The sequence below is a fragment of the Lissotriton vulgaris genome, chromosome 5, assembly GCF_964263255.1.
Source record: "Lissotriton vulgaris chromosome 5, aLisVul1.2, whole genome shotgun sequence".
In the NCBI taxonomy this organism is placed as follows: domain Eukaryota; kingdom Metazoa; phylum Chordata; class Amphibia; order Caudata; family Salamandridae; genus Lissotriton; species Lissotriton vulgaris.
This window is the reverse complement of record NC_141693.1, coordinates 1,781,386,376-1,781,399,422: the sequence shown is the minus strand read 5'-3', so window position 1 is coordinate 1,781,399,422 and position 13,047 is coordinate 1,781,386,376. Positions and strand designations below refer to the sequence as shown.

Below are 13,047 nucleotides of genomic sequence, written 5' to 3'. Positions count from 1 at the left end.
TCCTCAACTGCACAGAAATTAGTGCTCAAGAAGCAGCATATCTAATTCTTCAAATACCATTACGGAAAAGCTCACGATCATTTGTATTTATTAATACTAGCCGTCCAGAGAAAAGAACTTATTTAATGCGTGATATCGAAACTATTAATAACTTGCCCGAAAATTCAACTGACATTCAATGTGAAAATATTATTATTAAGTACTGCAAACGGCCACAATCATTAGAGATGTGCACGTTAGCAGACTATGCGGCTAATTTCAACTATGTGAAGAAAAAAACACATGGGAAAGAAATAAATGATTGCGAAGATTTACTTGCAGAACAAAACTTTTACAGCTCAGATGAGGAAGAATTAGAAATAGAATGTAGTGACGGAAATAAACAACAACAGAAACATAATTATGATTATGCTTTAAATAAGCGCAGACAAGGGAAAATAATACGCTTTTGCAGATTTAGCAAAAATAATGAACCAGAAGAGTATTATAGAGAAATATTAATGTTGCACTATCCATGGAGGGAAGAAGAAAAAATACTAATCAACAAGGAAACTTACTATGATAGGTATCTGGAAGTTAAAACATTTGTTGACACACAACTAAAAATCTATAACAAACAGCATGGCGAACTTACAAACATTATTCATGAACAGTCTCATGAAAATGTAATTTCACCTCCTCTATCACCAACTGTTAATATACAGACAGCAGACCAAAATCCAGAACATAATAATAGATATGATTTGGCTCTAGATTTAGGAATTAGAACTACAACTGAAGAACAAAGCTTAACTAACGTTATTTTACCCAATGAAAAATACCAACAACTTATGCAAAACTTAACGGAAGAACAACTTAAATTTGTTTACCATCACTTGCATTGGTTTAAAACTACAAGCACTCCATGCTATACTTTTTGCACTGGAGGGGCTGGTGTTGGGAAAAGTTTTGTAATATCTGCACTATATCAAACTTTACTACGCTACTATAACACTAAGGCCGGTGAAAATCCTGATAATGTTTATATCTTACTTACTGCTCCAACAGGAAAGGCTGCCCATAATATTAATGGCAAAACACTGCATAGCACTTTCAAAATACCTGTGTCGCAAAGTTTGACTTATAAACAACTGAGTCATGAACATAGAACTGCTCTACAAATGGAAATGATGCATGTTAGAGTTGTTATTATTGATGAAATTTCAATGGTAGGGCACAATATGTTGAATTTTATACATAACAGGCTTCAAGAAATTAAATCATCTAATGAACCATTTGGAGGAATTTCTATTTTAGCCATTGGTGACTTTTACCAATTAAAACCTGTATTTGACAGATACATTTTTCAGGATTCTACACAAATGTATGGTCCTTTAAGTGCTAACTTATGGAAAGAACATTTTAAAATTTTTGAATTAACAAAAATTATGCGCCAAAAAGAAGATCTACAATTTGCTGAATTACTAAACCGATTGAGAGAAGGCAAGCATACTGAAGAAGATATTTCACAAATTAAGCAAAGGGAAATACAACCTGATGAGACTTTATTAGAAACAATTCCATATATCATGTCAACTAATCTAGAAGTTAATGAAATTAACAAAAAGGTTTTAGAACAACATTGCAAAGATTATCCTGTCTACATAACAGTAGCAAGCGATACTGTTAGTTCTGATTTGTCTGAAAATGTGAAAAAAACGATTCTTAAGCAACTGCCCAAAGATCCACAGAAAACAATGGGCCTTTCACATACATTACACATTGCCTTACAACTTCGTTATGATTTAAGTTGCAATGTGGATGTCAATGATGGTTTAACAAATGGCGCAACTGGTGTTGTACAATTAGTTGAATTGATTAACAATACACCTATTATTGTTTGGTTGTTATTTGACAATCCCACTATAGGACAAACAACCAGACAACAATATAAACACTTATTTCATTCACAAATACAAAATACATGGACACCAATACATGCTATAGCTAGACATTTCCAATACACTAAGAAATTTATTACCATTATACGGAAGCAATTTCCTTTACGCCAAGCATCAGCACGCACTATACATCGCACACAAGGTGCAACTCTCGAACCACTTTATATACACTTTAATAACAGCAAAATTCATCATTTGCATTATGTTGCTATTAGCAGGGCAAAATCAATACAAAATGTCTATGTACACAATTTTGATGAACGTAAAATTGTAGTACATCCACAAGTTAATGAGGAAATGCACAGATTAAGGACAGAAATGCCACTTGAAATACATATCCCACAGTTACATACATACAGTGCACATTTCAATATCATTGCACACAATATAAGATCACTACAGAAAAATTTTTCATCTATGGTAGCGGATAGGAATATATTACAAGCAGACATTATTTGCTTAACTGAGATCAACACTACAAGAAATGCTACAGCTAATGATTTCACGATAGAACAATATCATCACATTATATTTGATAAATTTCATACATACAACACAAACCATGGAATGATTATGTACTACAAAAAAGATTTATTTATATTGCCTATTTATGAGACACTTGAAGGGATAGACATTTTACATTTTACTCTACAGATTGATAACACAGATTACCTTATTATTATTTTATACAAACCGCCCCTAAAAAGTATAACTTCTCTTTTTGATTTCATCACAAATATTACGGATTTTTACCCCACGCACAAATTGATTATTATAGGCGATTTCAATGTGGATGTATCTCAACTAAATGCAAACAGCAAGCAATTACTTGGATTCTTTGAAACAAAATTACAATGTCAACAACTCATTAACAGTTACACAACTAACTACCAATCCATTTTAGATCATATATATACAAATGACCAACTACACAACTATGGTACTTTAGAATGCTATTACAGTGATCATAAACCAATATGGGTTTGTATTTAACATGTTATATCACATTTTCTATTTCAGATGATGTCTATTGAAGAAATAATGAACATTAATACTGATGACAACAAACCATACCAGAAACCAATAAGAGTTAATGTCATCAGCTGCTCAGGGAAAACTACGTACAAAAATGCTAAACAAGAGCAGAAAATTTTATTCCATTTGGCTTTAGCAGATAAAACTGGAACAATAAAATGTACTTGTTACCAAGAAAATTTATATGAGCAAACGAAAATAAACTGTGGACTACTGATACGAAACTTTATTATCAAAAACAAAACAATTTTAATTACAAAGCAAACTAAAGTAACCAAATTTCCCGCAATGACAATCGAGGAGGGCCTGATCCAACAAGCAAACAACATTTTGCATCCGCCTGCACCATCGGCTTCTCCCATCAAGGAAATAAAACGGGCAAGTCTAAAAAGCCTGATGACTGTTTCAGGGACAATAATTGCCGTAAGTATGAACACAAACATGTTATCATGTCAACTAAAAAAACTATTGTCTCGCTTTTGAAAAGTTGGACTTATTAGTATTGTAAATGACATATCTTATGTATTTTTGACTTTTAGAAATTACAAGTCTAAATAGTCTGATGACTGTTTCAGGGACAATATGTGCCAGAAGTATGAACGCAAACATGTCATCATGTCTACTAAAAAAATGCATAGTTGGCTTACACACAAATTACACATTTAGGGGCCCGATGTAGGTAGCCCTTTACCGATCCCAATCGGCCAAAAATACCGATTTTGGGCCGTTTCCGATCGGTAAAGGGCTATTGAGATGTAGGGGCACATTTTAGGTAACTTTAGCAAATCTGTATCATTACCGAATCGGTACATTTACAGATTCAATAAAATTAACGAAAATGTAATGTAGGTAGGCAATGTACCTTCTGCACATGGCTTACAGAATCGGTATTTTACCATGGAATACAAATCCAGGGTAAAATACCAATTGCGGTGTGCATGCACATGTGTGCATGCACACCTATGGCATGTGACAGGCAGACCTGCCCTTAGGGCAGGTATGCTTGCCACATGGCACCTGTGCCTTTTTTGGGGGTGCCAGAGGGTGTCAAAGTGACACCCCCTGCACCCTTCAGAATTCTTTAATTACCGATTCGGTAAATACCGAATCGGTAATGCCTAATCATTCCTATGGGCTTCAAAGCCCATAGGAATGAATGGGCATTACCTATTCGGTATTTACCGATTCGGTAATTAAAGAATTGTTAAGGATTCGGTAATGAATCCAGATGTTGGGACCTACATACAAAAATGGGATTTACCTACATCGGGCCCTTTGGAACTTCACTAACAACCTCAAAAAAGCTTGCATTAGACACTCTTTCACACTATGTAGAAAGTAAGAGTTTTGGGAAATATAATAGGCCAGTGCTTTGGGGTATAGTACAAATTCAAGTACTCTCCACAAAGCCAATTTTTACAAAAAATAATGCACTATGGTAGAAAGTATGTTCATTTGGGTCGTGAAATATAATACATTATATTAACATTCATACAACGCACTAGTACTATGTGTTTTTACTGTCACTATTTTGTAGAATTGTTCTTTTTGGGTTTACCAAAAGTACGCAAATACTGTCTTTACATCAATGCCTCACCCTCAGTCAACATCACTCACCCTCAACACCCAACCCTCACTCTCCCTCAACACCTCACCCTCAACAATTCACCCTTAATGCCTCACTCACCCTCAATCTCACTCACCCTCGATCACCCTCAACACCTCCTCCTCACTCACCCTCAATCACCCTGACTAGCCCTCAACACCTCCCACTCTAAAACTCTACCCTTCTCCCTCAAATACTCACTCACTCTCACTCAACACCTCAACACCTCAGCCTCACACTCAACATCAATCACTCACCCTCACTCAGCCTCATCCTTACTCACCCTCAACTTCTCACCCTCAATAACCCTCAACACCTCACCCTCACTCACCCTCAACACCTCACCCTCAACAATTCACCCTTAATGCCTCAATCAGCCTCAATCTCACTCACCCTCAATCACCCTCAACACCTCCCACTCAATCACCCTCACTCACCCTCACTAGCCCTCAACACCTCCCCCTCAAAAAGTCAACACTTCTCCCTCAACTCCTCAGTCACCCTCACTCTCACTCAACACCTCAACACCTCAGCCTCACCCTCAACACCTCACCCTCACTCAATCAATCACCCTCACTCACCCACACTCACACTCATCCTTACTCACCCTCAACTTCTCACACTCAATCTTTCACCCTCAACACTCCCTCACTCTCACTCACCCTCAACCCCTCACCCTAACTCTGCCTCACTCACACTCACCCTCACGTAACACCTCGTCCTCACTCACCCTCACTCACCCTCAACTCCACCCTCACTCACCCTAACCCTCACTCACCCTCAACACCTCACCCTCAATCACTCACCCTCACCCACACCCTCACTCATGTCATCAGGTCTACTAAAAAAATGCATTCTTGCCTTACACACACAGTACACCTTTAGTAACTTCATTAACAATTAAACAAAAAACACGCGTTTTGAAAACTATAATATGGCAGCACTTTCCTGTATACTACAAATACAAGTACTCTCTACAAAGCCAGTTTTTTCAATAAATATTGCTATCATTTAGGAAGGATGTTCATTTGGGTCGCTAAATATAATACATTATATGGCCATTCATACAACGCAATAGTAAGATGTATTTTTACAGTAACTATTTTATACAATGCTTACTTTTTGTTTAGGAATAGAACGAAAACACTGTCTTTACCTCAATGCCTCACCCTTAGTCACCCTCACTCATTCTCAAAACGTCACCCTGACTCACCCTCAACACCTCACCCTCAACACTTCAGCCTCAACGCCTCACTCACCCTCAATCTCACTCACCCTCAATCACACTAAACTCCTCACCCTCACTCACCCTCACTAGCCATCAACACCTCCCCCTCAAAAACTTAACCCTTCTCCCTCAACTCCTCAGTCAACCTCACTCTCACTCAACACTTCAGCCTCACCCTCACCCTCACCCTCACTCACCCTCAACACCTCACCCTCACCCAATAACTCACCCTTTCTCACCCACACTCACCCTCATCCTTACTCACCATCAACTTCTCAACATCAATCACCCTCAATCTCTCACCCTCAACACTCACTCACTCTCACACTCAACTCCTCACCCTAAATGACCCTCACTCAGCCTCACTCACACTCACCCTCATCGTTACTCACCCTCAACTTCTCACCCTCACTCACCTTCAATCTCTCACCCTCACCCTCTCACCCTCACTCACCCTCACCCTCACTCACCCTCACTTACATTCACCCTCACCCTCACGTAACACCTCATCCTCACTCACCCTCACTCCCCATCAACTCCTCACACTCAACACCTCACACTCAATAACTCAACATCACCCTCACTCATGTCATCATGTCTACTTAAAAATATGCATAGTTGACTTACACACACATTACACCTTTAGTAACTTCAATAACTAACTCAAAAAAATTAGAATTATACACTCTTCACACATAGTAGCAAGTACTAGTTTTGAAAAATATAAGATGGCAGTGCTTTGGTGTATACTACAAAGACAAGTACTATCTACAAGGCCATTTTTTGCAATAAACAATTCAATATTTTAGAAAGGATGTTCATTTGGGTCGTTAAATATGATACATTATATAGCCTTTCATACAATGCACTAGTAATATCTGTTTTTACAATCACTATTTAATAGAATGCTTTCTTTTTGTGTAGGAAGAGGACGCAAAAACGGTGTTTATCAATGGGCAAGATACCCCACTCAAATCCATTACAATAAAAGATGCAACTGATGATATAAAAGTGACACTGTGGAGAGAAGCGTCACTATTTAAAATACATCTTGGCAAATATGTTACCCTGACTCACGTCACTGTACATGAATTCAATTGCCAAAAAATATTGAATACAACGCGCCATAGCAAAATGGAGGTAAGCACAACAAACAAAAGCTTTTGCAATTATCTCTTTTCAGCCACTCTTGGAATTTCACCCAGTCTTGCCCTTTCACCCACTCTGCCCCTTCCACCCACTCTGGACATTTTACCCACTCGGGACATTTCACCCACTTGGGACATTTCACCCACTCGGGAGCTTTCACCCACTCGGGACCTTTCACCCACTCGGGACCTTTCAACAACTCTGGCCCTTTCACACACTCTAGGCCTATCACCCAATCTAGACTTATCACCCACTCTAGACTTATCACCCACTATAGACTTATCACCCACTCTAGACGACACCCACTTTCATCCTCACTCACCCTCAACAACTCACCATCAACACCTCACCCTCATACTCACTCACCCTCAACACCTCACCCTCATTCACCCTCACTCACCGTCAACACACTATCACACTACAACAACAAACAAATACTTACCACCACAGCAACACTTCACTCACCCTCAACACCTCACCCTTAACTCCTCACTCACCCTCAATCTCAATCATCATCAATCACCCTCAACATCTCACACTCAACACCACTCTCATACTCACTCACCCTCACTCACCCTCAAAACATCACCCTCATTCACCCTCACTTACCGTCAACACACTATCACACTACAACTACAAACAAACACTTACCACCACAGCAACACTTCACTCACCCTAAAAACTTCACCCTTAACTCCTCACTCTCACTCATCCTCAATCACCCTCAACACCTCACCCTCACTCACCCTCAACGCCTCACCCACACTCACCCTCACACTCAGCTTCTCACCCTCAGCCTCAACACCTCACTCTCACTCACCCTCAACGCCTCACCCTCAGTCAACCTCAACACATCACTCACCCTCACTCTCACTCAACCTCAATCACACTCAACACCTCACCCTCAACACCTCACTCACCCTCAGCCCCTCACCCTCACTTACCCTCAACTCCTCACCCTCACTCATCCTCACTCACCCTCAACACCTCCCCCTCATTCTCACTCACTCTCACTCTCACTCACCCTCATACTCACTCACCCTCAACACACTATCACACTACAACCACACAAAAACGTACCACCACAACACCATTTCAATCACCCTCAACACCTCCCCATCAGCCCCTTACTTACCCTCACTCTCACTCATCCTCAAGCACTGACTCACCCTCAATCTCACTCACCCTCAACGCCTCACCCTCACTCACCCTCAACACCTCACCCTCACTCACCCTCAACACACTATCACACTACAACCACACAAAAAAACTATTACCACCATCTATCACCCACTCTCGACCTATCACCCACTCAAACCCTATCAACAACTGTGACCCTTTCACCTACTCAGTCCATTTCACCCAATGTGTCCCTTTCAACCACTCTGTCCCTTTCACCCACTATAGGCCTTACACAAAAATAAAGTATACAAATTTAAAAAATAATTGTTGCTTTTGTTTTCTCTCAACAGGTAACAGCCCCACCAGAGGAAAAGATGGACATTCTAATTTATGGTGTTGAAAGCTCTACTGAGCAAACGAGTATTATCACAATAAAAGTGACAAACACAGACGAATATCAATCGATGCCCATCGAAAACGAGATCTTAATTAAATGGTTTATGTTAGATGAGGAAGTTGACAACATCGGAGATGCCCTTGTCCATTTTTTGCCACAAACTTTTGAAGTTGTCTTTTGTAATGGGCAAATCATAAAGATTCTGAAAGAAAAAGACGATGAAATATGTTCTGACTAAATTTTGCATGTTGCCAGGATATCTTTTTTTTGTACAAAGTTAAACAATAAATATTTGTGTTTTTTTTAAAAAAATAAAAAAGTGTGGAATACAAATTTTACAACTTCTATGGTAATTTTTTCTATACAAAAGGCAAATTATAACTAATACACTCAATTTATACAACATAGTCACACCCACATACAACATTCAGCCAATCCATTTGACATTACAAAAACATATACAAAATACACATACTTTGTAGCTTGCACGCACTACAGTATTATGTATGAATGAGACTGTTGAGCTAAATACGCCTGTGCTGGTGCTGAGTTATGCTGTGTTGTTGAGCAATGTTACTGTGGGGGGCCGAATGTTAAGGTGGTATTGCTGCGTGTTGCATTGGTGGACATCACAAATTAGGTTGTTGGGAGAAGTGCAACTGTTGTTGGGATGAGTTATGCTGTGGTGGTAATAGTTGAACACTAACACAGCACAACTCATCATCAACACATCACAACAACAGCATTAGGAAGCACCACACTAACAACACTCATCAACACACCAACATCACTCTACACCACCACAACAGCATCATTCTACAACAACAACATACAAAAACACAAACACACTTTACTTTAAAATAACGAGTCACACATGCAAAACACTCACATTTGCCAATCACACCCTCACTCACACTCACTCACCCTCAACTCATCACCCACCCTGAATTACACTCACTCACCCTCAACACCTCACCCTCACTCTCCCTCAACACCTCACCCTCACTCACCCTCAACACATCACCATCACCCTCACCCACCTTCACTCACCATCAACACCTCACCCTCACTCACCCTCAACACTGCACCCTCAAACACTCAATCACCCTCACTCTCAACACCTCTCCCTCAACGCCTCACCCTTAACCCCTCACTCACCCTCACGCTTAACCATCCTCAATCACCATCAACACATCACCCTCAACGCCTCACCAACACTCACCCTCAGCCCCTCACCCTCAGCTACAACACGTCACTCTCACTCACCCTCAACACCTCACCCTCAACAACTCATCATCAACACATCACTCACCCTCACTCTCACTCATCCTCAATACTCTCAACACCTCACCCTCAATACCTCACTCACCCTCAGTCCCTCACCCTCACTCACCCTCAACTCCTCACCCTCAACACCTCACCCACACTCATCCTCACTCACCCTCAACAACTCACCATCAACACCTCACCCTCATACTCACTCACCCTCAACACCTCACCCTCATTCACCCTCACTCACCGTCAACACACTATCACACTACAACAACAAACAAATACTTACCACTACAGCAACACTTCTCACCCTCAACACCTCACCCTTAACTCCTCACTCACCCTCAATCTCAATCATCATCAATCACCCTCTACACCTCACACTCAACACCTCACTCTCATACTCACTCACCCTCACTCACCCTCACTCACCCTCATTCACCCTCACTCATCGTCAACACACTATCACACTACAACTACAAACAAACACTTACCACCACAGCAACACTTCACTCACCCTAAACACCTCACCCTTAACTCCTCACTCACACTCACTCTCACTCATCCTCAATCACCCTCAACACCTCAGCCTCACTCACCCTCAACGACTCACCCACACTCACCCTCACACCCTCACCCTCAGCACCTCACTCTCTCTCATCCTCAATGCCTCACCCTCAACGCCTCACCCACACTCACCCTCAGCTCCTCACCCTCAGCCTCAACACCTCACCCTCACTCACCCTCAACGCCTCACCCTCAGTCAACCTCAACACATCACTCACCCTCACTATCACTCATCCTCAATCACACTCAACACCTCACTCACCCTCAGCCTCTCACCCTCACTCACCCTCAACTTCTCACCCTCACTCACCATCAACACCTCCCCCTCATTCTCACTCCCTCTCACCCTCACTCACCCTCATACTCACTCACCGTCAACACACTATCACACTACAACCGCACACAATGCCTCACCCTCAACGCCTCACCCACACTCACCCTCAGCTCCTCACCCTCAGCCTCAACACCTCACCCTCACTCACCCTCAACGCCTCACCCTCAGTCAACCTCAACACATCACTCACCCTCACTATCACTCATCCTCAATCACACTCAACACCTCACCCTCAACACCTCACTCACCCTCAGCCTCTCACCCTCACTCACACTCAACTCCTCACCCTCACTCATCCTTACTCACCATCAACACCTCCCCCTCATTCTCACTCACTCTCACCCTCACTCACCCTCATACTCACTCACCCTCAACACACTATCACACTACAACCACACACAATGCCTCACCCTCAACGCCTCACCCACACTCACCCTCAGCTCCTCACCCTCAGCCTCAACACCTCACCCTCACTCACCCTCAACGCCTCACCCTCAGTCAACCTCAACACATCACTCACCCTCACTATCACTCATCCTCAATCACACTCAACACCTCACCCTCAACACCTCACTCACCCTCAGCCTCTCACCCTCACTCACACTCAACTCCTCACCCTCACTCATCCTCACTCACCATCAACACCTCCCCCTCATTCTCACTCACTCTCACCCTCACTCACCCTCATACTCACTCACCCTCAACACACTATCACACTACAACCACACACAATGCCTCACCCTCAGCTCCTCACCCTCAGCCTCAACACCTCACACACACCTCAACACACTATCACACTACAACCACACACAAAGACTTACCACCACAACACCACTTCAATCACGCTCAACACCTCCCCATCAACACCTTACTTGCCCTCACTCTCACTCATCAACAATCACCCTCAACACCTCACCCTCACTCACCCTCAACGCCTCACTCACCCTCATAGCCTCACCCACCCTCAACACCTCACCAACACCTCAATACCTCAGCCTCACACTCAACATCAATCACTCACCCTCACTCAGCCTCATCCTCACTCACCCTCAACACCTCACCCTCACTCACCCTCAACACACTATCACACTACAACCACACAAAAAAACAATTACCACCACAACACCACTCATCACCACTGCAGCAAACAAAGGTCATACAATCAAAACATGTACCCTTTTAACAGTCACACACACAACAACAGCTATCAATGGCCACTTTCACCAGGCATACACACACAACAGTCATCAGTACTGCAGTACTATATCTAAATGAGACTGTTGGTGTGCAAAATACGGATGTGGAAGTGCAGAGTAATGCAGTGTTGTTGCTCAATGGTACTGTGGGGCTGCAGAAAGATAAAGTGGTATTGCTGCATGTTGCATTCGTGGACATCAGTGATGCCATTGTTGGGAGAAGTGCAACTGTTGTGGTGCTAAGTTATGCTGTGGTGGTAATTATTAAACATCAACACAGCACCACTCATCACTAGCACAGAACACCACATCACAACTACAGCATTACTAAGCACCACACACTCACATGCCCACACGCTCACACACCCCCACCCTCACACACATCCTCGCACACCCACTCACATTCTCAATAAGCCTCATAGCCTCACGCTCGCCAACAATCACTCACCCTCACCCTCACACCGTCACCCTCACACCATCATCCTCTCACCCTCAACACCTCACCCTCACTCACCATCAACACACTATCACACTACAACTACACACAAACACTTACAGCCACAGCACCACAGCACCACTCATTACCACTACAGCATTACTCAGCAGACAAACTACATACAATCCAAACATGTGCGCTTTTAACAGGCACACACACTAATAACTAGCAATGGACACTTTCACAAGCCGTACACACACAACAGTCATCAGTGCATCCTTTCACCATGCATACACCCACACAAACAGCCATCAATCCACGCTTTCAACAGTCACACACACCAACAGCCCAAAGTGCACGCTTTAGAACAACTTTTTGTACGTTGCACACACAATCACAGCTATACAAGCATGCTTTGGTGCTGTACAGTACTGCAGTTCTATGTCTAAATGAGACTGGGGGAGTTCTAAATACAGCTCTACTGGCAAAGAGTGATGATCTCATGTTGCTCAATTGTAGTGTGGGGGTGCCGAATGTTAATAATGTGCTATTGCTGGCGAAATGGACATAAGGGAGGCCGTGCAAGAGGAAATTACTACACACAAGGCAAGTGCGACCGAAAAACACGTACGGCAAAACGAAACTCAATCCATGTCAAAGAATAAAACTAAATAGCAGCCATTGATAAAAATACTAAACACACTCTAATGAGAGGAGCCAGACAGGAAATACGTGCTAGCAAAGCAAGACCGAAAACAATAATTA

The 13,047-nt window shown here is 42.3% G+C and overlaps 1 protein-coding gene across 1 annotated transcript; it reads left to right on the top strand.

Moving 5' to 3' along the window:
- The first annotated feature begins 2,779 nt into the window (after positions 1-2,779).
- Positions 2,780-8,748, top strand: LOC147717165 (uncharacterized). Its single transcript, XM_086920486.1, has 3 exons — positions 2,780-3,398; positions 6,734-6,949; positions 8,431-8,748. Exons 1-3 carry the CDS (start codon positions 2,961-2,963, stop codon positions 8,713-8,715), a joined length of 939 nt encoding a protein of 312 aa, XP_086776612.1. The 5' UTR covers positions 2,780-2,960; the 3' UTR covers positions 8,716-8,748.
- The last annotated feature ends 4,299 nt before the right edge of the window (positions 8,749-13,047 follow it).

Coding starts and splice junctions, on each gene's coding strand:
- LOC147717165 (XM_086920486.1), top strand. CDS start 2,961: ATGATGTCTATTGAAGAAATAATGAACATTAATACTGATGACAACAAA. Junction 3,399..6,733: donor TTTCAGGGACAATAATTGCC/GTAAGTATGAAC, acceptor CTTTTTGTGTAG/GAAGAGGACGCAAAAACGGT. Junction 6,950..8,430: donor CGCGCCATAGCAAAATGGAG/GTAAGCACAACA, acceptor TTCTCTCAACAG/GTAACAGCCCCACCAGAGGA.